The sequence below is a fragment of the Arachis stenosperma genome, chromosome 7, assembly GCF_014773155.1.
Source record: "Arachis stenosperma cultivar V10309 chromosome 7, arast.V10309.gnm1.PFL2, whole genome shotgun sequence".
In the NCBI taxonomy this organism is placed as follows: Eukaryota; Viridiplantae; Streptophyta; class Magnoliopsida; order Fabales; family Fabaceae; genus Arachis; species Arachis stenosperma.
The window spans coordinates 7,784,243-7,811,968 of record NC_080383.1 but is presented as its reverse complement, the minus strand read 5'-3'; the positions used below and the strand labels follow the sequence as shown (position 1 = coordinate 7,811,968).

The following is a 27,726-nucleotide window of genomic DNA, read 5'->3' as shown; positions in this document are numbered from 1 at the left end:
TACAAGACATTCATTCAGTAATTTATATATGATTCAATATAATTATTCAAAAAATTACCAAGAAAAAATATATAACAACAAAATCTGCAAGTAGGCATCTTTTTCAAATACTAACTTAGAGAATGGAAACACAAAAAATGCAATATAAAATTATAAATGAACTTAACTAATCTTGATATATTGGAATTTATATATAGTAATGGTTGAATTGTTTCGAGATGTTTTGAGCTATTCATTTGAGAGAATATCAGATAGAGTAATAGTAGGACGAGTGCTATTGAACATGTTTAAGTACATTAAATAGTATATATTTTGAATATTTATAATTAAAAATTATTATTATTATAATTTTAATGTATATATTAATTATATTTAGACGTTACCTTTTTTTTAATATTTTTATTGTTCACAACTACCTATACTTTTCCTAAATTTAATTCACTAAGTGGATTAAAGTTTTGTTGTGCATGTCAAAATTAATTGAAGCCAATGACACGGGTCAACGACAATCATATGTGAGGCTGGAAGTGTATCTAAGTCAACTTCTAAAGATTAGAAAGTTAAACAAACAGACACACTTTTTTTTTTTATCTAACAGACACTTTGTACCAAAACCATGTTAATATAATATGTTTGATTTGAATATGGAACCCAGATTCAGATTATCACTCTTCTTGTTGGTGGTGGCTTTTATACCATTCAATGCAGAATCAATGTGTAGAAAGAGTTGTGGCTTAGCTTTAGCTTCCTACTATATTTGGCCAGGTTCTAACCTCACATATATTGCAACACTTTTTAAATCACGGTTTGTTACAGGGCCACAAGATATTGCTAACTACAACAAAGATGTCTCAACCATATCAATCATGGCTTACACAAGGGTGAATGTTCCATTCCCTTGTGAATGCATCAATGGTGAGTTTCTTGGCTACACATTCCAATATCCGGTTTCCAATCATGACACCTATGAATCCATTGCTGAGTGGAGATTTTCCAACTTGTCCACTGCTGAGTGGTTGAGATCCTTCAACAGCTACTCACCGAGTGAAATTCCTGATAACGGAATATTTAATGTCACAGTTAACTGTTCTTGTGGGGACAGAAAAGTCAGCAAGGATTATGGTTTGTTCATCACATACCCTCTTAGGCCTGAGGATTCTTTGGAGTCAATTGCAAACCGGACAAAACTTGATCCTTTGTTGCTGCTGAGATTCAATCCTGGTGTCGATTTCAGCCAAGGGAGTGGCTTGGTCTATATTCCTGGGAAAGGTATCAGTTCTTATTCATGATGTTTAATGGATTAAAGGGTACTAGGGTACTTAATTAGTGTTGGTTTATTGTTTAATTAGCATCTTCATCAGTACAAAGAAATGAATTATGCATTCTAGAGTATGCTTAATTTAGAGTAATACACAAATTAAGTCTGCTAACGAGTTTAAATATATCAGTCCCATTGTTGATTAAAAAGTTCTCAGATCAGTCCCTCATGTAGGCGAGCTCTGTTAGCCTCTACAGGAACTGATTTGGGGTATCACTCCTTAATTTATCGTTTGCATGCTCATAATGGTATCTTTCAAATTCGTTTATGAAGAAATTTAATCCTTGAAATGAATCTAATTTTTTTTTTCCTTTCACTTTCCAGATGTAAATGGTAACTATGTGCCTTTTCACCCAAGGTATTTTATTTATTTATTTAACTTAACTGTCTATGCTATTTGAACAGGAAGATGAATAACTTTTTTTCATCTCTAATAATCTGCTAGTACCAATCTTGACGAGTGTGTTTTTGTTTTTACTTTTCAGCACTAGAGGTATGACATTTTCTCCAAGCAGAAAGTAGTACTATTTTGACTATTTTGAGAGTTGATAGTGATTACACTTGAGCTTGATACCAACCTAGATCCAGGGTAAGGATATATTGATCTTTAATCTTCAAGCAGGTCTGCGAGGCGGGGTTATTGCCGGAATATCTGCAGGAGTTGTGGCAGCACTTCTGTTATTTGCATTTTGTGCTTATGTTAGATATTGCAGAAGGAAGAAGGTGTGGAAGAAAAAATTGCCAGTAGAACATACAAGTCGGAAAACTGCTCGGGTTATGAAAGGTATATGAAAGAAGAAAAGAGTTTGATTCTGTCATTTACTCTTTTGCTTAAAGATTTGTTTCATTCAATTCAATTTCATGCAGCCTATGGTAGCATCATAGGTTACAGTGTAGAGAAATCAACTGAGTTTTCCTATCAAGAACTAGCCAATGCCACAAATAATTTCAATTTGGCAAACAAAATTGGTCAAGGTGGTTTTGGGGGAATATATTATGCAGAGCTGAATGGCGAGGTTTGCAATCCATGTTCTTAGACTTTACTTCTTGATTCTGTTTGGATAACTTTGCACTTGTTACTTGTTATTGGTTTCTGTTTTTCCACTTTGGCTGAAGTTTTCTTTGATGACACAGAGAACTGCAATAAAAAAGATGGACAAGAAAGCATCAAAAGAGTTTCTTGCAGAACTGAAAGTGATGACCCGTGTTCATCACATAAACCTGGTAATGCTTCTCACTTAATTCCTTGTGTTTGTAAGTTTGAATAAAATAAGGAACATATCTGAGCCACAGTTGCCATATTTCATGGTTTGTTTTCAGTATTTTCTCATGTTATCTTCTTATTTTCTTATGTAGGTGCGGTTGATTGGATATTGCGTTAAGGGTTCTCTTTTCCTTGTTTATGAATTCATTGACAATGGAAACTTAAGCCAACATCTACAAGATTCAGGTGATATAAGTACATATTCAGATAGAAATTTATAAGAACTTAATTAGTTAATGATAAAATCAAACTGTCTCCAGATAGAAAACCTTTGTCATGGTCTAACCGGATTCAAATAGCCCTGGATTCAGCCAGGGGAATTGAATATATTCATGAACATACAACGCCTGTATATATCCATCGCGACATCAAATCAGCAAATATTTTAATAGACAAATACTTCCATGGAAAGGTAAGAATTAATAAACTTTTTTGCTCACCTTATGCTAGCTTAATTATTGCTCTTATCTTCTCCGGAATAATTCTGTGAGGTCTATCCTGTATTACTTTGTTTTCAGGTGGCAGATTTTGGACTAGCAAAGTTGATTGATGTAGGAAGTTCATCAGTTCCCACTGATAAAATGGCAGGCACATTTGGTTACATGCCACCAGAGTAGGATGAATCATATTTTGATCTCTCTAAATTCACACTGAACTTGGTTTGAGGGATTAAATCCAGTAATAACATTCTCTTTTTCGCAGGTACGTATATGGCAAAGTTTCTCCTAAAGTAGATGTCTATGCTTTTGGAGTTGTTCTTTATGAGCTTATTTCTGCTAAAAAAGCTGTGATGAAGGATGGTGATGAAATTAAAGGCCTTGTGGCATTGGTGATTTCTTTTCTCACCCATTTGTTCATTATTTACCAATGGTAGCCTAGTGATTTTACATAACCAATTCAAACTAGGAAATAGTTTCCTTGTTTTCTAATTTCTTTGATTACTTGTGTTGCAGTTTGATGAAGTTTTTGAGCAGCCAGATCCAAAAGAAGGCCTTAAAAGTCTGGTGGATCCTAGGCTTGGAGATAATTACTCAGTTGATTCAGTTTTTAAGGTACTAGTTATGATTATAGAATTTAAGCTTTTTTGGTGTTTCTGATTTCAACAGCTATGACTGTTGTTGTGGTTCCAGATGGCACAACTTGCCAAGGCATGTACCGAGACAGATCCGCAGCAGCGTCCGAAGATGAGATCTGTTGTGCTTGCTCTTGGGACACTAAGTTCAGGTTCAGCCATTGAGAATTGGGATTTCCTTCTATGAAAATCCAGCTCTTGTGATTTGTGAATCTAGCAAGATGTTTGTGATTCTTTCTGTTGCAAAAGAGATTCTAATTTGGGAAGATTCACTCAAACTGTTGCATTTCTCATATATCTATCAATTATTGTCTCATTTATTCATGGTCTTGTTGAACAAACAATCCATGTCACAAAACAGAGTTATATACATCATCTATGGTTAGCTTCTCAAATATTGCATTTGGTAATTTGATTTGACACTTATAAACAGATAGTCTTTTTTATTTTCCTCACAACTTTGAAAGACATTGCTTATCTTAAGAGATACTTAGATGACCTACACTTCCTTTTTTTACAAGATTAAAATAAGGTACTTTTTATTTCATTTTACAAAAGTATCCTTCAATAATAATTAGTCAAATTAAATGAAAAGTTAGAAAGTAATCAAATAACTAATCTTAATACATACATTTCATTTGCAATTTTCCATCAATTTAGTTGATCATGCAACAAATAATTTAGCAAGAAAACTTTGGTATATTATTTTATCATCACTTCATCTTGGCAGAGAGATGCTTGCAAATTTTATTTGTAAAATGGATTATTTGATCGTGGCAATCACAATCAATACCTTCATAAGCTAATGGTTACATGAAAGAGTAATTTTTAAAGATTATTTGAAAAGTTTGTGTTTGTAAAAACTCAGATATAGTTAACTTTATGTAAAGTTGATAGCTAAGAAATGAGTTGATAGGTTTGACTAAATTATCATCTAATGACTCTCAACTATCAACTTCACGTGAAGTTAATTGCTCCTGAATTTTCACCCTTTTAGATTGAGACATGAGAGTTGAAAGCAATGAGCAGCCAACTGTACTGTGATCCCAATAAAACTACCAAATCAAATCTCCATGAGACATAGACTTTTTTGTATCTCTATTTACTTAGTTTTGGTCTTCTGACTTCTAAGCATGCTTATTCAATCAAACTCATCAGGTATATAAAATAATTTAAAGTCAATAATGAAATAAACTAAAATGTCCAAATATCATAGATTTTTATTTATTTATTTTGATAATAATAATGAGAGGGTGAAGTCAATGAAATATAGTAGCACCAGGCCATTAATTATTAGTACAGGTGTGCCTCAAAAATTAAAGTAGGCTTTTGTTAGAACCATGAAAGGACACATTATGCTAAGAAGTTTCACATTACCCGACAAGTTTGGCATCTTGGATGCAGATCATTTCATTTGAATAATCCAACATTTGCAATCTACATGATTCCATAGTAGAATTTGTTCTATACACTCTTCTTCTAATTATTCCAATATTACCAAACATGGCCTCAATAAAGGATATGCAATTCAACTAGAAAATCCAATTATGAATTAATAGTATACTTTTTGCATGCACCTAAGAGCCAATATGTGTTGACTTTTGAGTATCTCTCTGCATAAAATTCTACTGGCTATAACTTGGGAGTGGAAAAAAAAATGTAACATCACTTTCTTCAAATAGAGGAAATGAAATAATTAAAATTGAACAAATTGTGATTTCCAATTATAAGAATCATCCAACACTTTTTATTTTCTTTCTATATTGGTATCAATCTCCTTAACAAAATGAAGCTAAAGAAAAGTTTTCTTTTGTTCTTTTTGTTGTTGGAGTGTTCTTGTTTCATCAATTTGGAATCAAAGTGTTTAAAGGGTTGTGATTTAGCTTTAGCTTCATACCTTGTATACCCTAGAGTTGGGCTTGGTAGCATTGCATCCTTTATGCATTCAAATGTTGTGCCAAACTCTAATGTTATCATTAGCTACAATAAGGACAAAATGCCCAATAATCTACCAGTATCCTTCACCACAATCAATATTCCATTCCCTTGTGATTGCATCAATGGTGAGTTCTTGGGGCATGTGTTTGAGTACTCAGCTATTGAAGGCGACACCTATGATCTCATTGCAAGCTTGAGATATTCTGATCTTACCACAGTTGAGATTTTGCAAAGGTTCAACAACTATGATCCTAATCATGTACCTGTTAATGCTAAGGTTAATGTCACAGTCAATTGTTCTTGTGGGGACAGCCATGTTTCAAAGGATTATGGTTTGTTTGTTACATTCCCTCTTAGGGTAGGTAATACTTTGCTGCAAATTGCAAATCAGACTAAACTTGATCCTAAGTTGCTCCAGAGTTATAATCCAGGTAGCTATAAATCTTGTAATCTTGGTGATTAGAATATGTATTTAGGGAAATCACATAATTGTAATTTATCTGCATTTGTTTCATATGCCTTTCCATTTCTTTGTTTCAAACACAGGTGTCAACTTCAACCAAACTAGAGGGATAGTTTTCATTCCAGGAAGAGGTATGCTATTTATATAGTTCAAAGTATTTGGTGAATTATGATGAAATTGAAGGATTAGTGAATAATGTAAGGTTTTAATTAAGATGCTACATGTTAGTTTTATTTGATTTGTGTCAGTTTGACGATTTGATAGGCTTAACATTTCGGTTCATTAGTTGCTTTATGTTTTGTGTGCTTCAAATAAAAATTATTCTTTTCATTAATTGCTTAATTTTATTCAAAGTAGTTGGTATGAATTTGTATGCATTTCATTTGCTTAAGATTTTATTCTTCCTCAACTATGCAGATAAAAATGGAGTCTATGTTCCCTTGTATCCTAGGTTGGTGCATTATAGCATTGAATTGCTTGCTTCATGTTTGGATTCTATCCTTTTTAACTCTCATTTTTCTTTTCCTTCTTGCAGAACAGGTCTAGCTCTCTGAACTTCAAAGAAAGTTGGCTATATTGATGACTATAACAGAAGAAATCATTGCCACTGAGCTTACATTATTAATTTTTTTAATTATTTTTATATATAAACAGGTCTAGCTAAGGGTGTTGCTGTTGGAATATCTATAGCTGGAACAAGTGGGGTTCTGCTATTATTAATTTGTGTTTGTGTTAGATATTTCCAGAAGAAGGAAGAAGAAAAAATTAAATTGCCAACAGAAGATTTTATATCAAGTTCAACCCAAGATGGTAACTGTATTTTATTTAAATTCTAGGCTTCTTAATCAACTATTTGTTTCTTTCTAGTTGATTAAATTATATTAACTATGACAAAATGTTAAAATGTTCAATGAATTAATTATGTTGTGATCATGAATTCATAATAATAACACCTTTTATTTCTTTCTTCCTTATCCTTGTAAAGCATCTAGCAGTGGTGAATATGAAACTTCAGGATCCACAGCTGCTAGTGCTTCTGGCCTTCCGGCGATTATGGCGGCAAAATCAATGGAATTCTCTTATCAAGAACTAGCCAAGGCTACAAATAACTTCAGCTCTGATAACAAAATTGGTCAGGGTGGATTCGGAGCTGTCTATTTTGCAGAATTGAGAGGCCAAGTAAGAACAAGCCAATTATATCTTTAACAATGTTATATAATCTTCCAGAATTAAAAGGAAAAATAAATTATCTTTAACCATTTAGTTCTTTATCTGCATAATTTTATTCTGTGCAGAAAGCAGCAATTAAGAAGATGGATGTTCAAGCATCAACAGAGTTTCTTTCAGAGTTGAAGGTCTTAACACATGTTCATCACTTGAATCTGGTAACTACTTTCTTCTACATCAGAAGTTCCACTTTCCATGGCATTCAGTGAATCTCAACTTGACTCTATGAACAATTTAGGTGCGTTTGATTGGATATTGCGTCGAGGGATCTCTTTTCCTTGTGTATGAATACATTGAAAATGGAAACTTAGGCCAATATTTGCATGGTACAGGTGAGATCACATTCATATTTTCATGTCATAACACATTATGTACCAAAATTAAGCATGTTTATGATCCAAATTCAACATTTAATCTCTGTTATCATACTAGTAACAATGTTGGTAACATGATTTCAGAGAGAGAACCTTTGGCATGGTTAACAAGGGTGCAAATTGCTCTGGATTCAGCAAGAGGACTTGAATATATACATGAACACACTGTTCCTATTTATATCCATCGTGATGTGAAACCTGCTAACATATTAATAGATAAAGACTTTCGTGGAAAGGTTAGTTTATTGTAATTTTCTTGGCAATAATCATTATTTTGCAATTTTTTTTTTATGAGACTAATATTAAAACTGTCTAATAAGGTTTTGGAAATTCACTAGGTTGCAGATTTTGGGCTAACTAAACTTAGGGAAGTTGGAAGCTCTTTATCACTTCATACTCGTCTTGTGGGAACATTTGGATACATGCCTCCAGAGTAAGAACTTGGTTGTTAATTGTCTTAAAAACATAACTGTAAATATTAGAAAATACCAATATGTATTATATTAAGTAGTTTAGTCAAATCATTTAAGAATTCTCAAAGATAATCTTTTCTCACAGATATGCACAATATGGAGATGTTTCTCCAAAAGTAGATGTATATGCTTTTGGAGTTGTACTTTATGAACTGATTTCAGCCAAGAATGCGGTTCTGAAGACAGGTGAAACCGTTGCTGAATCATCAAAGGGCCTTGTAACTTTGGTGAGTTTGGAATATATAATAAATACATATATTCCTTAAGAAAAAGTCTAGAGAGTCAACTACAACCTAAGCTAACTCAAGTCAACCTTTTGTATTTTTAATTTTGAAATTCGAAAAATTAGGTTAGTGGAAGGTCTTTTTTATAACAAACCTCTTATTTTTTAACTAGTTGGCTCTAATTGACTATCCTCCTAATTGGTTCCTAACAGAGCCGCAAAGCAAATATGGAATGCACTTAAACTATCCTCTTAAACCAAGTTACTACCCCTTGATGGCATGTATGTTTTCTTTTGCAGTTTGAGGAAGCACTTAATAAGAGTGATCCTTCAAAAGCCATTCGAAAGTTGGTGGATCCTAGGCTTGGTGAGAACTATCCGATTGACTCAGTTCTCAAGGTGTGGAACCACATCTCTCTCTCTCTCACAATAATTTCACTTCGATATTAAAAATTAAATAGTTTTGCCTATGTCACATGTGCATGAGAAAGTATTACTACAAGTATAATGTTACTATTTATGGAAATTAAATATTAAGTTAATTATTTTTTTAAGATAAAATATTATTTTAGTTCCTAACATTTTGGTTAAAATTTAGGTTGAATCCTGTTTGGTCCTTATAATTTTGCGAAATTTTCAATTAGGTTCTTATACTTTTTTTCTTTTAATTGGATCTCTATACCAAATTTTTTTTAATTAGATCATTTTTTGTAGTAATTGACTTAATTATATAAGAACCCAATTAAAAAAAATTGATGCAGGAACTCAAATAAAAAAATTGTAGGGACTCAATTAAAAAAAATTGGTACAAGGACTCAATTGAAAAGAAAAAAAGTATAGGGACCTAATTAAAATTTTGCGAAACTATAGAGACCAATAATTAAACCTAAAATTTAATATGACGAAGTAAAATATTTACACTGAAAATAAGATGTTTTTAAAAGTAAAATTAATTTTTAATTCAAATGTTAGGACTAATACATTATAGAAAGTTGAGTTTAAGTGAGAGTTTGATTTGCATGCAGGTTGCGGAACTTGGGAGAGCATGCACAAGAGATAATCCACTACTACGCCCTAGTATGAGATCTGTGGTTGTGGCTCTTATGACACTACTCGCATCATCAACATCCATTGAGGATTGTGATGATAATGATGATGATGATGATGATGATAATTCCTATGAAAATCGAACTCTCATAGATCAATTGTCAGTCAGATGAATCATGATTTGGTGTGTACAGTTAGAGTTGTATGCGGACTCGGAGAAAACTAAGATTTGTGTATGAGAATGATGAAGAAACCTTTTTCGTTTTTATTTCTTAATTAATTAACTATTTGTTTTAGAGTTTTGTACCTAAATTATTTACTAATTTACGAAACAAATACTTCGGTTGATAAATGCCACATGCTTTAAATAAATCATTATTGTTACTGCATTGATTAAGTATCTTATATAAATCTGAAAACTTTTACAGTTCTACTAAGTAATTAATCAATAAGTTTAAACAAAAAATAGGCCCATATAGTGGATAGGTCCTAACAATAATTAAGTAAGTTGAAGATGTTACATTTTTTAATCCCAAACTCAATTAATGTAGATCGAAGCATGTAAATTATTACATCCCTACTTAATAACATTTTAGAATTAATAAAAACAAAAATCCCATGATTTATTCCCCATTTAGCAAATAATTCGTATTTGATTTTGTTTTCAACAAATGAATGGAAAATCCAATACAATAATACCACACATAAAAATTGCTAAAACATCCAAACCTAGTTGTATATATATTTTTTACCCTTATCAAAGTTATTTGCTTTTAGGTTTTGCTAATAGACTTCTTAGGTTTCAATAACTAATTAATTCTGTGTGAAAACTCATAGCTGCAATCAATTTCACATGAAATTGATAGTTGAGAGTCGTTAAATAATTTGAATAATTTGACTAAATTTTTATCTAACAGTTATCAACTATTAACTTCATATGAAATTGTCTGTAAGTAAGTTTTTACCTTAATTCTGTTTAATTTTTAGGTCACATGCATGTGTCAATTAATGGAATCCAAGGGGCACCCTACCACATTATGAAAGTTTCACCATGTGACCATTCAAGCCCCTTTACTTCGTCAGTACTAAAACCATGTTCCTTTTATTATATCAATGTCGCAACCATGATTCCTGTTCTTCTAATTCAGTAATATTATTAATTAATACTTTAATAGCCTCAACTACTTTTAGGGGGCAAGTGATGATACAAGCTTTGATATTCTTTTCTTCCCATAGAGAAGTGTAGATTTGTAAACTACTTACAAGAAGCTTCTAATAAGGAAGGAATATATAATTTAATAGACTACAACTTCTTTTTAATTTATCCTCTGGATCTTTATTTGATACATGTAAATTTTTCACTTTCAATATTTTTCGAAATATATAATTCAACGTACAGTTTAATATCATTATAAGATCACGTATATATGTCATTCATTAGTTCCTGTGTTGTCATATCTAACAAACATACACACAAACATGGAAGAAACAAAATGGGTGGTGCAAATCAATGAGGAACTCAAAGGCAATGGTCCTTCAATATGTGATGAGAAGGAACAATGGAAGAGGCCATCAATTTACAAAATTCCCCAAAGTGTAACCGAGCTTAACAAGAAGGCCTATGAGCCACAAGCAGTGTCATTTGGTCCTTACCACAAAGGTAAGGATCATTTGAATGCCATGGAAGAACACAAGCACCGTGCCCTAATCCATTACCTCAAGAGATGCAACAAGTCCATTGAATTGGTGTTCCAAAGAATGGAGCAAGTGGTGCAAGAGTTGAAGGATTCTTATAAGCCACTTGATCCAATATGGGATCAAGACAAGAACATGTTCCTTCAGTTGATGATTGTTGATGGGTGTTTCATGTTGGAAATTCTTAGAGCTAGTGATTGTGTTCCAAGTGATTATGCTGAGAATGATCCTGTGTTTAGTGAACATGGGAAATTGTATGTCATGCCATATATCAAGCGTGACATGCTTATGCTTGAGAATCAATTGCCTATGTTGGTTCTTCATACCTTAGTTGAGATTGAGAGTGATGGCCAACCCCAGGTAATTGATATTTAGCATATATATATGATTCTCAATTTATTTAGATTCTGCTTTTTGCCATGTATAACTCAAATGAATTACTACTCTTTATGTATATTATATAGGCGTATTAGTTAATTAATTTTTACCCCCCAACAAAAACAAAAAAAAATTAAACTTTTACCGAAAGTTTTTGGTAGGGTGGAAACTCATGTGGAGTCGATTTCACGTGAAATTGATACTTGAGAGCCGTCAGATGATTTAACTGATTTGACTAAATTTTCATCTATAACTTTCAGATATCAATTTTACATGAAATCGACTTCACCTAAATTTTCACCTTTTATAATTCACGTCAAAAGTATCAAGTAACTCTTCAAGCTGATTATCTATCTCTTTAGCTTCAGTAATAATTATTAAGTAATAAATAAATGGAATATTAGAAAAGTAATTAATAAGTAATAATTATTCTTTGTAGAATAATATGTCATATATATACTATATATTCTTGGGTATGTGATTCTTGGTAGTTAGTAATTTTTACAATCATGCATGCTTTTAAATTTCATTTTTTAAATAAAATAAAAATTTAATTTTGATATATTAATAGTTAAAAAATTTTACATGATTCATACATTTAAATAACTTTGCAAGTAATAACTTTAAAAATTATTTTTTTCTAATATAATAATACATACACGATTAGTTGTTTATATAAAAAAATTTATATTCATAATATATAAAAAGTAAATTAAAAAAAATTATGATATAATATATCCAAAGGAATTATCCCTTTTCTTCTCTGCAAGAAAGTTGATGATAAATTAAATTAACTAGGTAGCATTGATAATATATACATGCATGTGACAGGAGGATGATGAATTATTGAACAAGCAAATGCTAAGATTCCTGTCCCCAACGACAGCCATAAGGGGTAAAATGGGAAAATGCATGCATGCATTGGACGTATACAGAAAGGGCCTTGTCATGCAAGGACCAACCCACCCAACACGTATCGTAAAATCCACAACCCATAGAAACTGCTGCTACAGGTGGTTCACGGCGGACTCCGAGTACAGCACCACCGATGAGATCATCCGCTCTGCCACCGAGCTCCATGAAGCCGGCATTTGGTTTAGGAAATCAAGCAGTCACAGCCTTCAAGACGTCTCTTTCGACCGCGGCATACTTCGACTGCCGACCATGGTGGTCGACGACACCACCGAACCCATGTTCCTTAATCTCATGGCGTTCGAGCGACTCCATGTTGGAGCAGGCAACGAGGTAATACATTTTATATTTATTTTTAAATTTTCAAGTTATATTAAACCCTAAAATTTAAATATAAAATTAATTTTTATTAGTTATTAAATTTTGTATAATTGAGCGATATATATAAAAAAACTCTCACTTTTTATCCTTAAGAATATTTAAATCACACTTTTTCTCCTTTTTATTAAAAAAATGTGATTTTTTTAGGATAATTCTAAAAATTATTTTTAATAATATCGGTCTATTATTTAGCATTTTTTTTATAGGATTAAAATAAGTTATTTTTTAATTTATTTGATGAAAATATTCTTTAACAATTAAAGAGTAGTTTATTTTTATCTTAAAAAAAATAAAAATTTAAAGTGCATTCAATTTCACGTGAAATTAATAGATAAGAGCGGTTAAATAATTTGAATGATTTGACTAAATTTTTATTTAATAATGTTTATCGGCTATCAATTTTTAGGGTTTACGTGAAGTTGACTTCAACTGGCTTTTTACAAAAAAAATCGTACATTTAGATATGTTAGATATTTTGTAATAAAATATCTGAATCTAACGGTTGAATTATATATTAAAATTCATCAGGTAACATCATATGTGTTCTTCATTGACACTATAATTGACGATGAGATAGACGTTGCCTTGCTCCACAGGAGAGGGATCCTAGTGAATGCCTTAGGGTGTCACAAGGACGTGGCCAAGCTCTTCAACTCGCTGTCCAAGGACATCACTGCGGACCGCCAAGGGGTTCTGGACGTGGTGCAGATGAGCTTGAGCAACTACTGCAAGAAGCCATGGAACAAGTGGCGCGCCAATCTCATCCACACCTACTTCCGAAACCCCTGGGCTATGATCTCACTTGTTGCCGCCATCCTCCTATTTGCACTCACCATTGTTCAAACAGTGTATGCTATTCTTGATTTTTACCGAAGTAACAATGGTGATGGCTCCCCCCCAGCTACTAAGCCACCTAGGCTACCAAGGCTAAGCTCTTATCCAGACTACTACTTTACTCCCTAGTGAATCTTCTCCGTTAATTCATGTAAATCATCTTGTTTTTTATTTATTTTTTCATGTTTTCTCCTTATTATTACTTGTGTGATATTGTTTCATTAATTAACGTAGTCATGCATATAGAGCACTTTATTTTAATGAACACTGTTCTTTTAATTTGGAATAATAAGAACAGGAAAAGAAGGAAGTTTGTATTGTATATAATTTTGTACAACTGAAAATTTATTTACTTGATCTAATTAAATGGAATAAAATAAATAGATACTTACAATAATGTCTTGAAGTAGTATAAAACCCACTTCTTACCTAAGAAAAACATTTAATGGTTTAAGAAGATTTCTTAAAAGATAAATAATAATATTTATTTCCCCCAAAAACTTGAGTTTAAAATCTCACATTAACTATATATTATCATCACTTATTGTTCACATCTAGCGGCTTAATCAACTTAATCTATTTTTTTCCATGATTAAGATATGTATTTAGTTAAAAATTATTTTAAAGACACATACATGTTAATTAAGAGTATAATAATAAAAATATTTAATTTTTTATTTTAAAAATTTTAATTTTTTTATACACCATACGTAAAAATGAACTTGATTAAATTAAAGAAGAATGAGTTTTACTTGTTAAATTTTCACTTTATAATGTAAAGTGTGATTTCTCATATTTAATTTGAATGATTTTTCTTTCATATTTTTTTTATTAGTCTCACCTGTAAAATAAATGGTAAGAAATCATGTTTTATCTTCTAGAGTAAAATTTAAAATTTAGATGATCTAAATTTTACTTGCTTAATAATATTTTCTGAGTATATACACGTTTACCTATTTAACAGCAAAATGAATTCAAGAAATTAACCAGCACTTAAAATTCATTCAAAAAAACAAAGAAAGAAACTATTTGGTGTGAACTCAAGCAAAATCACAATTTAACTCTTATAGCAAAAAGAGTAGTGGGCTTGGGCTCATGTGAAAGGCCCAGATCCTTCTAGAATACAAGCCCCCTTCTTATTAAACCCACCCATTCAGCCAACCGACCACTGCAAAAATAATAAAATAAAAATAAATAAATAAAAAAACCACCCAAATACTTTGAACGAAACCAACAACAATATAAAGGAGAGACAAACACAGCTTCGTGATCGTGCATGACAAATTCTTAGATTCACAAAAACCACCAAAAACTCCTTCGTTTCTTCATCTACACGGATTCATCATTCACCAAGAACAACTAGAAACACAGAGATGGATTTTGAGCTGCGAAGAGCCAGAGAGAAGCTCGAGAAAGAGCAGAAGGAGAGGAAAGAGAGAGCCAGGTTGAAGCTTCTCAGGGAAAAGAAAGCCAAAGAAGAAGCACAGAAGCAGAGGGAAGCCATCGAAGCCGCTCAGCGATCTCGTCGTATCGATGCAGCTGAAGCTCAACTCAAGGTACCTCTTTTCCCCAAAACCCCCCTTTTTTTTCCCTTTAATTTTCTTTTGGTATCCAATTATGTTGTTGCTTAATTTTATCTTTAGTTTTGTAATTTAGTTAAATTTCAATAATTGTGCCCTTGACCTTTAGAATGAATAGCGTAGTTGAAGATTAGAAATTTATGATTTTTTATTGTTCCCTAGAAAGGCTATTTTTTTTTAAGGTAGATACTGGCTTGTATCGATTGATTGAATCTTGAAATTGATGTTATGTATCCCTTTTGCACTCACCTTGGTGAGCTAAAGTTTTCGATATTGGGTCTTGTTTTTGGGTGAGTGGCCCACTCCAAGGTATAGTTTGTGGTGCCCAATGCTTGAACTCGTCTCTCTTTGGATTGGGTGAGATATATGTGGGCTCTTCTAAGAACGATGGCAGTGGGCACCTGCAAAAGCACTCCATCGCTCAGTAAGATTAGAAGATAAATATCAAATTAATCATAATGAATAATGTACCTATGATCTAGCCAATTACTTGTATTTATAAAGTTGTATCTAGGATAGTTACAAGAATTTTCAAAACTGCTCTGCGGAGCTTTAGCTAATCGTAATTGTGTTTTAGTGACCTTGTTTAGAGAGATTTGCGGAGAGATTCCTGTGCCCATTTGGGTTGGGACGTAGTTATTTGCTTTTATAGGATAAGTCTGTTAGGAGAGCAAAACACGTGCTCTTCACGTACTCCTGATATAGCACGTGTGTATTTAGTTTTAACCAGATTCCGATTTATAGTTTTACCTGAGCCGAGTTATAGCCAACGGACGGGTCAGGTCTGTTATGGGAGAATTAGGCTTTAGGACATTGGAGATGGGTGTTATCTTTTGTGTGTTATTTTTAACAAGGAATGGAGTTATCATGATTCATGAAGTGCAATGTACCAGTATAGGATTTTGATATTGCTATTAGTTTAATAGTTAGTTACTAGTGACAATTTGGTTCAACTCAATGATGGAAATTTGATTGTAGTGTTTCTTTTTTGTGGTTGCCTTTTTAAGTTTATTCTTCTCGCCCTTTTGCTAGGATCAGGGGATGTTGGATCTTGCGCTAGTATGATATTATCTGACTGAACACACTGGTGGTGAAGGAACCTCATTGTTTGTTTTTCGATGTCTATGATGTCTATGTAATTTAATGTTCCGTGCTTTTCTGCTTCTGTACTTCTTTTCGTGTTGGTACATACAATTTCACATTTCATTGTTATAATGTAGTTATGTTTATTAATAAGTTATGAGCTTATGATATAGCAATATTTACCATGCCTTGTGCAATATTTTCTTTTCCTGCAGTTGCTATTTTTATATCTATGTTTTTTTTACGTCTGTACTTGAATACTGAATATGTGATTTCTCTTCATTTGTGTTTCTTAATTCAGGCTGATCAACAGATGCAAGAAAGCCTTATTGCTGGGAGGGGAATTGTGTTTTACCGTTTGCTGGAAGCTATGCCTTGCCAAGGTAATGGAGATAAGATAAAACTGCCTCCGTCTTGCTTCACAGAATTGTCTGATCAGGGTGCTCTGGACAAGGGGCCCATGTACTTCCAGTTGTCATTAGTTCACAGTGAAGACTCTTCAAGCATTGAAGATATCAATAAAGAGAAGCAAGGGACAACCCATTCCGGAGTTTTGGAGTTCACTGCAGAAGAAGGTTCAGTGGGTCTTCCTCCTCATGTATGGAGTAATTTGTTTTCTGAAGGCATGGTAAAATCTCCATTAGTTGAAGTTCGCTATGTTTGGCTTCCGAAAGGGACTTATGCAAAACTTCAACCTGAAAGAGTTGGATTTTCAGATTTGCCAAATCATAAGGCTATCCTTGAAACGAGTCTTCGGCAGCATGCAACTCTTTCCCAAGGCGACATTTTAACCGTTAACTATGGAGAACTTGTATACAAATTAAGGGTGCTTGAGTTGAAACCTTCCAAAAGTGTATCTGTTTTAGAAACAGATATTGAAGTTGACATAGTTGATCCTTTTACAACCTCAGACAACATAGATCAGCATGTTCTGCTGCCACTTGCGATTGGGTCATCACAAAGTGGAACTGTAGATGAAGGAAAGTTTGTCTATTACAAATTCTCAATCGACAATGGCACCTGGGAGAAAATCTCTAGTGGGAATTCTAGTGTAGAGATAAAATTGGAATCAGAAATAGATGGAGGAGATACTGATCTATTCATTTCTAGACATCCTCTCATATTCCCTACACGGCATCAACATGAGTGGTCTTCCCATGATATTGGTTCCAAAACTTTGATTCTTACTTCTAAAGATAAAAAGTTAGGAGCAGGGAGTTACAGCATCGGTATTTATGGCTTTAAGGGGATGACTAAGTATAATATATCAGTCACAATTCAGGACGACTTCAATCAAAAAGTGGGTCAGCAAGCATCATCATCTTCCATGTCATCTGCTGGGACGGATACCGAACAATGTAGGAATTGCAAACATTACATACCTTCTAGAACTATCGCGCTGCATGAAGCATACTGTAGCAGGCACAATGTTGTCTGTCAGCATGCAGGCTGTGGAGTTGTTCTTAGAATGGAAGAGTCCAAGAACCATATTCACTGTGATAGGTGTGGTCAAGCTTTCCAGCAGGTAGAATTGGAAAAACACATGAAAGTTTTTCATGAGCCACTTCACTGCCCTTGTGGAATAATCCTTGAGAAACAGCAAATGGTAAGTTAATTCCCTTCTTCATTCTTTTATTGTTCTCTTTTGATGCCCTTACGAATGTATTACTATTGTAATTGGCTTAGATATGATGTTTATTTATAAAAGCAGTGCCAAATCACAAATTCCTTCATCTTATTTAAATTTATCTGATAAATATGTTTTTACATTCTTGTTAGGTTGAGCACCAAGCTTCAGTTTGCCCATTGCGGTTAATTTCATGTCGGTTTTGTGGTGATATGGTACAAGCTGGAAGTTCTGCCATTGATGCGCGTGATAGATTAAGAGGATTGTCTGAGCATGAGAGTGTTTGTGGGTCGAGGACAGCCCCTTGTGATTCGTGTGGGCGTGCAGTGATGCTGAAGGACATGGACATACACCAGATTGCTGTTCATCAAAAAGGCTAATTCATTCTTGTGTTGTTCAGAGTCCTGATACTGTATTTGAACATGGGAGGGATATAATTTGAGTGGCAAAATAGAAATGGACAGAAACAGTAACTCAGATTGTGACCCACAAACTTTCTATTTTGCCTTTGGGTTGCCATAATTTTTGGTCTCTGGATATATAAAATTGTTTGCACTCAGTATGTACGAAATGATGATTTCAGCTATATCTATGGTTATGGAGAATGTGTTCCAAATTCTTGTACAAGACACTTTTACAGAACCTCATGCGTAGTGCAATTATTTTTCATGTGCAAATTCTTAATAGAATGCATCATATATATTGTCAACTTATCATAATACATTTCTGTGCTTTTATTTAACATTGTTTTGAAATTTAAATAAATGAAAAAATAATCTAAGCACTTCCAGAAAAAAATGTTAGTCTATGTGATATATATATATATATATAGTTTACAAATTTTATGTGCCAAATGGGTTGGAATGTTATTTTGAATTTTCAAGAAATTATCATGGCTTAAGTTCGTTTTATGTAAACTAGATTTAAATTCTATTATGTTATTTTCGATTTAAATCACCTGAAATTATGGATCTTTAAACTTTGCTAGCATATTTGATTATGATTCGTGTGGAAATTTTTAATAAAAAGTATCATGTTGTCAACTTATTATGGTTAACTAATTTTATGCTTTTATTTAATGTATTTTGAATTTTAAATTAATCTAAAATAATCGGAGCACTTTCAAAAAAGATGTTCATCTACATCTTATCACATTTGATAATATATATGAAATGAAATTGGACTGTAAATAGAACTAATTCTCAGTTAATATATATATATATATATATATTTAGATTTTTAGTAGGAATGACACTTTGACCGAAAACATTGTAAGATTATTGTATATGACACTATATATATTCATGATTCTTCTTCTTCTTTGTGGTAAGAATTTTAGTTACAGAAAATGTGTTTTAAAATTTTAATTAGATGGTGAGAAAGATTTGGAGATGTTCAAGTGTTCAACTATTCTTATCACTATGTTTGAAGAGTCTTTGTTCAATTGGCATGTTATTGTTGGTGGTCCAACTCTCACTTGTTGAGCATCCAACAACAACAACAAAGCCTTGTCCCACTAAGTGGGGTCGGCTACATGAATCAAACGACGCCATTGTGCTCTGTCATGTATCATGTCTACAGAGAGACCGTTTACATGTAGATCTCGTTTGACCACCTCACGGATGGTCTTCTTAGGTCTTCCTCTGCCTTTCGCTCTTTGTCCATCTTCCATCTCATCCACCCTCCTGACTGGATGTTCTATCGGTCTTCTTTCCACATGTCCAAACCACCTGAGACGCGATTCAACCATCTTTTCCACAATGGGTGCTACTCCTGACTGGATGTTCTTAGGTCTTCTTTCTTGAGTTTTTTTTTTTTTGAATGTGGTTCAAGTAGTCAGTTGGGTCCGAGTCGTGCATGAGAAATTTTTTTTTGAATTTACGGTAAATAAAATCGGACAGTCCGTTTTCATTATTATATAATATTTTTGAATTAGGTTGCACAACTCGGTTGGTCCGACTTGTGTGTGTATATATATACTTGTGAGGTGTGCGAACCGTAGACAGCCGACCAGATCCAAGTTTCTTCATCTTGTTCGACTTTTCTTCTTCTTTCCCTAGGTCTGGTGTGTATACCTAGGTTTACCTAGGTTGGGAAAAAAAGTTGAGGGTGAAATTTCTATTTTTGTTTAAGTGAGTGAGAGGAATGGATGATAGAGTGCTTTTGAAAGTGTATTATTTTGGTCAGATTTTGTTGCAGACGCCTGAAGGAGTAAAATTTGTTTGTGATGATCCGTTAGATGTTGTTATTCCCTTCACAATTTCATTTGAAGAGTTTAAAAGCGTGATTTGTGAGAAGATAGATTCGGAGATGTCAAGAAAAATATCATGTATTTTATACAGATATCCTGTACCAGTATTTGGTGGATTCATTCAATTTCAAACCAAATATATAACGGACGAAGCAAGCATGCAAGAGATGTTTTCAATGTATATTGAAAGTCGTGCTCAAATCTCGTTCATCGAGTTGTACATTGAATTCGAACAATCTGAGGCCGACCGAAATATTTTATAAGAAGACTACAATAGTGAGAGTGAGAAAGAGTTCGAATGCAATTACGAATATGTTGGTCCAGACGGAGATAAAGAGCAAGGTGACGACACTGTGGCTCCGAATGTGACAGATGTGGCAAATGCACTTGCGAACGAAGTCCCATTTGAGGAGCCATCTTTCATGCGAATTTTGGATTTAAAAGCCATGCATGCTCCAGAGTTTCTGGACTATATAGGTGCAGGTACTCAATCTATTATTTGTAAAAGAGTTTATTTAGTCAAGTTTAAGATAAAATTATTTTGAAATAATTGGTATTTATTAACCAGTATTTATTTAGTTATTTAGTTAATTAGTATTTATTAATAAGTATTCACTATAGTATTTATGAAGTTATTTAGGCATTGGTATTTATTTTTAGTTATTTAGTTAATATGCATTTATTTTTAGCTATTTAGTTAATTATAGTATTTATTATAGTATTTATGAAATTATTTAGGTGATTGATATTTATCTTTAGTTATTTACTTAAATTGTATTTATTTAGTTATTTAATTAATTAGAATTTATTAATAAATATTTATTATGGTATTTCTAAAGTTATTTAGGCGATTGGTATTTATTTTTAGTTATTTAGTTAATATGTATTTATTTAGTTATTTAGGATTTATTAATAAGTATTTATCATAGTATTTAATATAGTATTTTTGAAATTATTTAAGATATTGGTATTTATTTTTAGTTATTTAATTAATTTGTATTAATTTAGTTATTTAGTTAATTAGGGTTTATTCATTAGTATTTGTGATAGTATTTATTTTTAGTTATTTAGGCGATTACTATTTATTTTTAGTGATTTAGTTAATTTGTAATTATTTAGTTATTTAGTTAATTAGGATTTATTAATGAGTATTTGTCATAGTATTTATTTTTAGTTATTTCGGCGATTAGTATATATTTTAAGTTATTTAGATCATTTGTATTAATTAACAGTATGTATTAAGGTGTTTGTATCTTTATTTTATTGAGATTGAGATAATAACGTATGTAAAGCTTATTTATATCATTATTGATGTTGTTAGTACTGATTTACTTTTAAATTTGGTCATTACACAATCGTTTACTTGATACTTATGGTTTGTCTGTCGTCCTGGCAGAAATTCTTTTTGTCGCAGATGGTGAACTTGCTGTGGGGATGGAATTTAGTTCTAGGGAAGCTGTTATTAAGGCGATGAAGGAGTATACCCTCCAAAGAAGTGTAGACTACCGTGTGTACGAGTAGGAGCCATTGACATTTTATGCGAAGTGTACACAGTACGGGTCAGGGTGTGATTGGCTTATCAGAGTTAGCATGATTAGCAGAAAGTACTGTTGGGTTATTAGGAGGTACAACGGCAGTCACACTTGTACCAGGGCAACCATTTCTCAGGATCATTCAAAACTAGATTCAAATACAATTGCAGAAGCCATAAAGCCGTTGGTTGAGGCTGAACCCTCAATAAAGGTAAAATCAGTTATTGTAAAAGTGCAGTCGAAGTTCAACTACACCGTCAGTTATCGAAAAGCTTGGTTGGCTAAGCAAAATTCAGTTGAGAAAATATTTGGAGGTTGGGAAGCATTGTACGAAGCATTGCCCATATGGTTCGAGGCCATATGTCATAAAGAGCCATCAGCTGTCGTACATTTTGAGACTATACCTGCATATCAAAGGGATGACTTGGTAACTGATATCCGGGTATTGCATCGAGTCTTCTGGAGCTATTATCCCTGCATTAAAGTATTCAGACATTGTAAGCCAGTTGTCCAGGTGGACGGGACTCACTTGTACGGAAAGTATAAGGGTTATTTGTTAGTGGCCGTTTCCTAGGATGGTAACGACAATATCGCCCCGATTGCATTTGCTATTGTCGAGGGAGAGACTTCTGATGCGTGGCTCTTTTTTCTTAGCAACCTGCGTCAACATATTGTGACTCGAGATGGTGTCGGACTTATATCGGACTGACATGAGTCTAGAAATGCAGCTGTGGAACACAGTAACGGAGGTTGGTCACCTCCTAGAGCTTTTCACATGTTTTGCATCAGGCACATAGAGTCAAACTTTTTGAGGAACTTCAAGGCACCGTACCTTCAAAAGCTTGTCATCAATATAGGTAACGTTAAGAACGTCAAAGTTTGTTATTAACATAGCTGCGATTAATTTCAACCTCGTGAACCTTATCTTTTGTCTGCTATCTGATATTGTGCAGGATATTCGAGGACGGTTCGCGAGTATAAAGTGCGGTACCAGCGTCTATGAGAGCGGGGCGAGACTTACACTAACTGGTTAGACCATATACCCCGTGAACAGTATGCGTTGGCATTCGACGGTGGTTACCGATGGGGTCACATGACGACTAATCTAGTGGAATGCATCAACTCAGTCTTGAAAGGTGCATGCAATCTCCCCATCACTGCACTTGTTAAAGTAAAATTCTACTGACTTAATGAGTTGTTCACACGGAAAAGAGCCGAGGAGGAGGCTCGGATCAATGTTGGCCATATTTTTTCTGAGCATGTGACCTCCAAAATTCATGCAAATCAGCTTGCATCAGGAAACATCCAGGTTAATTGCTTCGACAGGCAGAATGAGGTCTTTGAAGTGCGCGAGATGCCAAGTGGAGTGGAGTACGCTGTTGACCTCCGTCGTCAACAATTTGACTGTGGTGAGTTCCAAGTGGACTGGATTCTTTGCCGGCATGTGTTTGCATGTTGTGCAAATCAACAACTAGATTGGCAGGTGTATGTGCATGACGTCTTTAAGATGGACCAAGTTAGACGCGTTTATCGGGCTAGGTTTAGGCCACTCGAGAATCCTACTACGTGGCCTTCTTACAATGGTCCTCGATTCGTATCGAATCTGTATCTGAGACGCGTTTCCAAAGGTCGCCCCAGGATGACGCGCTTCTTGAATGAGATGGACACACGGATGTTATGTCGTCCGAGGCGATGTAGGCAATGTGGGGCTGAGGAACACAGTCGTAGTAGATGCCGTCAGGGAGATGGTCCAGGTACTGACCACAATGCGCAGTAGACTGATATGATATTTGGAAAAATGTAACTTATGTACATGTACCTTATGATAATTGTTTCTTAGTAACCTGTGTCAATGTACCTTATGAGGATTGAATCATTGTACTCTGTGTCAATGAACTTTATGATAATTGAATCATTATAACCTGTGTCAATATACTTTATGATAATTGACTCATTGTAACCTGTGTGAAACTACTTTATCATAATTGAATCATTGTAACCTGTGTCCAAGTAAAGATTCACATGCGTAGTCATCATACGTATAATTGTTTGATGAAATTCAGGAAATTCAAATGAAACATACAATACTTAGTTGGTACTTAGGAAAGTTTTGTCATACATAAATAGTTAAAGTATACTAGACGAAATATAACTGATACATAGAGAGAACTAGCTACATCACAGCTACTTTCTCGCTGTCCACTTTCCAAAGTTCGCTAGGTTCTTGCATTTCTTCGCGGCCTTTTTGAACACGGACGGAGTGTATCGACTCTCTCTTCGATGCGGTGGATCAATCCTGAGATTGTTGCCTTTGCCTGTCTCATCTGGAGTGCTTTTGTCACCTGTATATAATGCAATCAGACCAAGCAAATATATAGTATAATCAATCTTAACCAACATACCCTACATGAATATAATATCATCAATTGACTTAACAAGTATATAGTATAATCAACCTTAACCAACATAACATACATGAATATAATATCATCAATTGACCAAACAAGTAAATAATTTAATCATTCCTATCCAACAATGCAAACAATAATATGATAACATGAATTGACTGAAGGTGCAAATCAATATTAAACCTGCGTCATTACGGGATTCTTCATCCTGGTCCATGTCCTCATCTTCTTCCTCCTCCGTGTCCTCGTCCTCATCCTCCTCGTCCTCCTCGTCATCCGGCTCATCCACTAAGTACTCATCAGTCTCATGCCCAAATGTCTTAGTATTTACTTCAATCAGAGTCATTGAAACACGGTTTGGGTTTTGACTATTCAGAACTCCTCGACCACTGTCACTCCTACTAGAATCACCAGATACAAACCCTCCAGAAGTACCCGAGTAGGTGAGAAATGGATACCTCGCGTCAAATAAATGCCTACCCACCATGAAGTCGGCCTGCTGGCCATGTTGTGCTTGGTCGGCATCTGAGGCCATGAACCCAAGCAACTGGCTAAAAGAACCTCTGCCTCCTGAGTCAAACTGTGGCGTATCCCAATGCTGCTGATGTATCGGGAACGACATAGGAAACTGTGTCTAAGGTACATATTGGCTTGTGGAATGACGTTGTTCTTCTAGCGGTGGAGGCGGAGGTGGAGGTGGAGATGAACCTGGAGGCGGTGGTGACTGTGGCTCCTGCTCTTCATTGTCATCATCCATAACCTGGTCACCCTCAACATCCTCTTGGACTGCAAGATCCGACAAATTCAAGCGATCACCATACTTTGAACGGTACCAGTACATATAAGTATCTAACGGCTGCTGCGGAGCCATGGTCTCCTCAGTAAGAACGTGATTATACCTGTTTGTCTACTGCATCACCCAAAATGAATGAGACGTGGCTGTGGCCCAGTTCAGATTCTTAGGACCAGTTAAGACTTTTCCGTGTGCACGATCTAGATTCTGTTCCTGATGAGGAACTCCCTGAACAAAACCGAGCTGTCGTCTAAACCTGTCGGTAGCATGCCATTCAATAACTCAAAAGATACCAACGGCACCGTTGCACTCCAAATCATCGAGTGCATGTAGATGTCAGCAGGAATTATGTCCGGATCAACACGATCAACAGAATATGCAACCCACAAAAACTGGTAACAGTAAAGCAAGCAAATAATTAAAATCCAAATAACTAAATCACTAGACCTGAAGCAAACACAGCGGTAATGCAAACACACCTGGCCTTCCTGAAGATCATCCTTGGCCTTCCTAAAATGAGCAAGCTTAAGATATCTATAGACTCGGTCTCCACGCTCCCAGTTACGCCATCTAATATAACACATCTCATTAACACAATTGGATTCTAAGTATGAAGATACCAGGTAAATGTAAGATAATGTTACCTGTTTGCAAGCGAAAAACTGCGGGGTTTCCTAGGAACCGGGGCTAGATGTGGTAGGCGAATCCATGCCCAACACAGTAAAAGGGTTAGCGGCCCATCGATTTCCTTACAGTCAAATCGTGATGCCCTGCATAAACTCCTGTACAGGTGTGCTAGGCATGCTGATCCCCAATTGTACTGTCTAATACTAGCAAAATCATTCAGCAGAGGCAGATACTTCCAGTGGACAGATGCCCCAGTCTTGTCTCCAAACAAGATCGTACCGATCAACATGATGTGGCATTTAACGTACACCTGTATACTGTTTTCATCAATCAACTGTATCCGTTCTTTTAAATCCCGTAGCCACGTCAGTTTTATGCCGCTTCCTCGACAATCCAACTTTCTCGGTGCGACCCTAAATTAGTGCAGATACTCCGCCTCTAAGGCTTCAAAACTACTCAAAGTCATCCCTGTCACTGGAAGGCCGTTGGTCGGAAGACCAAAGATCATAGCCACGTCTTCTAGTGTCACGGCACATTCACCAACCGGAAGGTGAAAGGTATGTGTGTCCGGGTGCCACCTTTCCACTAAAGCATTTATCAGTGCTTTCTGACATTGAACTACTCCAATCTGACTAACATGGTAAAATCCAGTTGATCGTAAATGCTCTTCCACTCTCTCATTGTACCGATCTGGAGGGACAGGGTGATCACATGTCAACATCTGTAAAGCCTACAAAAGCATAGCAAAAGCACGATTCAAATTACACAACTATCATACATAATTTTAAAAAATCTAATTAAAACATATAATTATATTAAATCCAATTTACTAAGTAATAACATTTTCATCTCTAATTTTAATTAATGTACATAGAACTTATATCTAACTTACTGTAGATAATAGTCACTAATACATATTTTCACTTTCTATCTAACTAATAATGTTCCAATGTAATAATAATAAAACCTCAACTAAGATAACATATTTCTGTACATTAAAAAGCTAACTAGTAACAAGTTATTACTACCAAAATTGCAAATAAATTATACTTTACAGATCTTAATTTACCATTTAAAATTATCAACATTGTTCCAAAAAAATATACACCAAAAGTATCCTAAAATTATAATTTTCAGAATTAATTATAACAGTTAATTAATTAATTATTATGTCTAAAATTATTATAAAAAATTATAAACAAGTCATTTTTAATACTAATCTATTATATTAGAAAAAAGTCTAAACAACAACTAATTATTTTTAAACACACATGATGCTAACTATTATTTAAACATATAACCATAAATTCTTAAAATTAAACATAACAGTTAACTACTAGTTAACTCTAATTTCAAATATTATTACAAAAATTTATAAATAAGTCATATCTAATACTGAGCTATTCATATTCGAAAAAAAAAATTCTAAACAAGAATTAATTATATTTAAACCCACTTATCTAACTATTATTTAAATACATATTTCTAAATTTTTAAATTTAATTAAAACAGTTAACCACTTAACTATAATTTCTAATATTATTACAAAAAATTCTAATATTAATTTTTTACTTCTAATCTATTATTAAAAAAGAATCTAAACAACAATTTAACTATATTTAAACGTATATATTTTTAACTATTATTTAAATATATATTCCTAAATTTCTTCAATTAACCATAACTTCTAATATTATTCCAAAAATTTTTAAAAACTAATTTTTTTTTAAATAATTTATTATATTACAAACAACTCTAAACAAGAACTAACTACATTTACACCTTATTTAAACATTTATTTTTAAATTTCTATCAATAAAATTATACACTAATTCATGTATATGTTCTTCAGTTCAACTCCTAACAACCATAAATATAATTAAATTTCTAAAAATAAAAAATATAATTCTAAAAACATAAAAAGGATTTAACAAAAAAACTTACATAATCAGAATAGCTCAGATATTTTACAATGTGAAGTTCCGGACGATTAACATTCCTAGGTTTTGATTTCTTTGACATTTTAGTTTTTTTTTCCCTCAAACAGCTGAATATCAAAACGTTGAGAGAGGAAGAAGATGAAGTTCTTTGTGTTGGATGGGGAAGAAAGGAAAAGTGAATTTCCTGGGTACGCATGCAATGACTCGGTTTGGTTGGGTTATAGGGACACCGTCTGTGGGGAACATCCATTCAACGACACCGGCTTGGAGAACAGCAACTCGGACG

At 33.8% G+C, this 27,726-nt stretch overlaps 3 protein-coding genes and 1 pseudogene across 3 annotated transcripts; all 4 read left to right on the top strand.

Annotated features, from left to right (window-relative positions):
- The first annotated feature begins 584 nt into the window (after positions 1 to 584).
- On the top strand, positions 585 to 4,072 carry LOC130941907 (lysM domain receptor-like kinase 3; annotated as a pseudogene).
- A 1,086-nt stretch (positions 4,073 to 5,158) lies between these two features.
- Positions 5,159 to 9,695, top strand: LOC130941356 (lysM domain receptor-like kinase 3). Its single transcript, XM_057869833.1, has 12 exons — positions 5,159 to 6,023; positions 6,139 to 6,186; positions 6,473 to 6,506; positions 6,705 to 6,865; positions 7,041 to 7,234; positions 7,351 to 7,440; positions 7,521 to 7,614; positions 7,741 to 7,892; positions 7,995 to 8,089; positions 8,215 to 8,356; positions 8,653 to 8,751; positions 9,378 to 9,695. Exons 1-12 carry the CDS (start codon positions 5,441 to 5,443, stop codon positions 9,570 to 9,572), a joined length of 1,887 nt encoding a protein of 628 aa, XP_057725816.1. The 5' UTR covers positions 5,159 to 5,440; the 3' UTR covers positions 9,573 to 9,695.
- A 1,677-nt stretch (positions 9,696 to 11,372) lies between these two features.
- Positions 11,373 to 13,899, top strand: LOC130939168 (UPF0481 protein At3g47200-like). Its single transcript, XM_057867269.1, has 3 exons — positions 11,373 to 11,454; positions 12,304 to 12,717; positions 13,294 to 13,899. Exons 1-3 carry the CDS (start codon positions 11,377 to 11,379, stop codon positions 13,726 to 13,728), a joined length of 927 nt encoding a protein of 308 aa, XP_057723252.1. The 5' UTR covers positions 11,373 to 11,376; the 3' UTR covers positions 13,729 to 13,899.
- A 910-nt stretch (positions 13,900 to 14,809) lies between these two features.
- On the top strand, positions 14,810 to 18,602 carry LOC130941338 (uncharacterized). The gene is made up of 3 exons (XM_057869809.1): positions 14,810 to 15,155; positions 16,564 to 17,868; positions 18,042 to 18,602. Exons 1-3 carry the CDS (start codon positions 14,973 to 14,975, stop codon positions 18,267 to 18,269), a joined length of 1,716 nt encoding a protein of 571 aa, XP_057725792.1. The 5' UTR covers positions 14,810 to 14,972; the 3' UTR covers positions 18,270 to 18,602.
- The last annotated feature ends 9,124 nt before the right edge of the window (positions 18,603 to 27,726 follow it).

Bases quoted from the DNA above. Each gene is read 5' to 3' on its own strand.
- LOC130941356 (XM_057869833.1), top strand. From the start codon at position 5,441: ATGAAGCTAAAGAAAAGTTTTCTTTTGTTCTTTTTGTTGTTGGAGTGT. The intron at 6,866-7,040 runs GTAACTGTATTT...ATCCTTGTAAAG, and splicing joins ATCAAGTTCAACCCAAGATG to CATCTAGCAGTGGTGAATAT. The intron at 8,090-8,214 runs GTAAGAACTTGG...CTTTTCTCACAG, and splicing joins TTTGGATACATGCCTCCAGA to ATATGCACAATATGGAGATG.
- LOC130939168 (XM_057867269.1), top strand. From the start codon at position 11,377: ATGCTTATGCTTGAGAATCAATTGCCTATGTTGGTTCTTCATACCTTA. The intron at 11,455-12,303 runs GTAATTGATATT...TGCATGTGACAG, and splicing joins AGAGTGATGGCCAACCCCAG to GAGGATGATGAATTATTGAA. The intron at 12,718-13,293 runs GTAATACATTTT...AAAATTCATCAG, and splicing joins ATGTTGGAGCAGGCAACGAG to GTAACATCATATGTGTTCTT.
- LOC130941338 (XM_057869809.1), top strand. From the start codon at position 14,973: ATGGATTTTGAGCTGCGAAGAGCCAGAGAGAAGCTCGAGAAAGAGCAG. The intron at 15,156-16,563 runs GTACCTCTTTTC...TTCTTAATTCAG, and splicing joins CAGCTGAAGCTCAACTCAAG to GCTGATCAACAGATGCAAGA. The intron at 17,869-18,041 runs GTAAGTTAATTC...CATTCTTGTTAG, and splicing joins TCCTTGAGAAACAGCAAATG to GTTGAGCACCAAGCTTCAGT.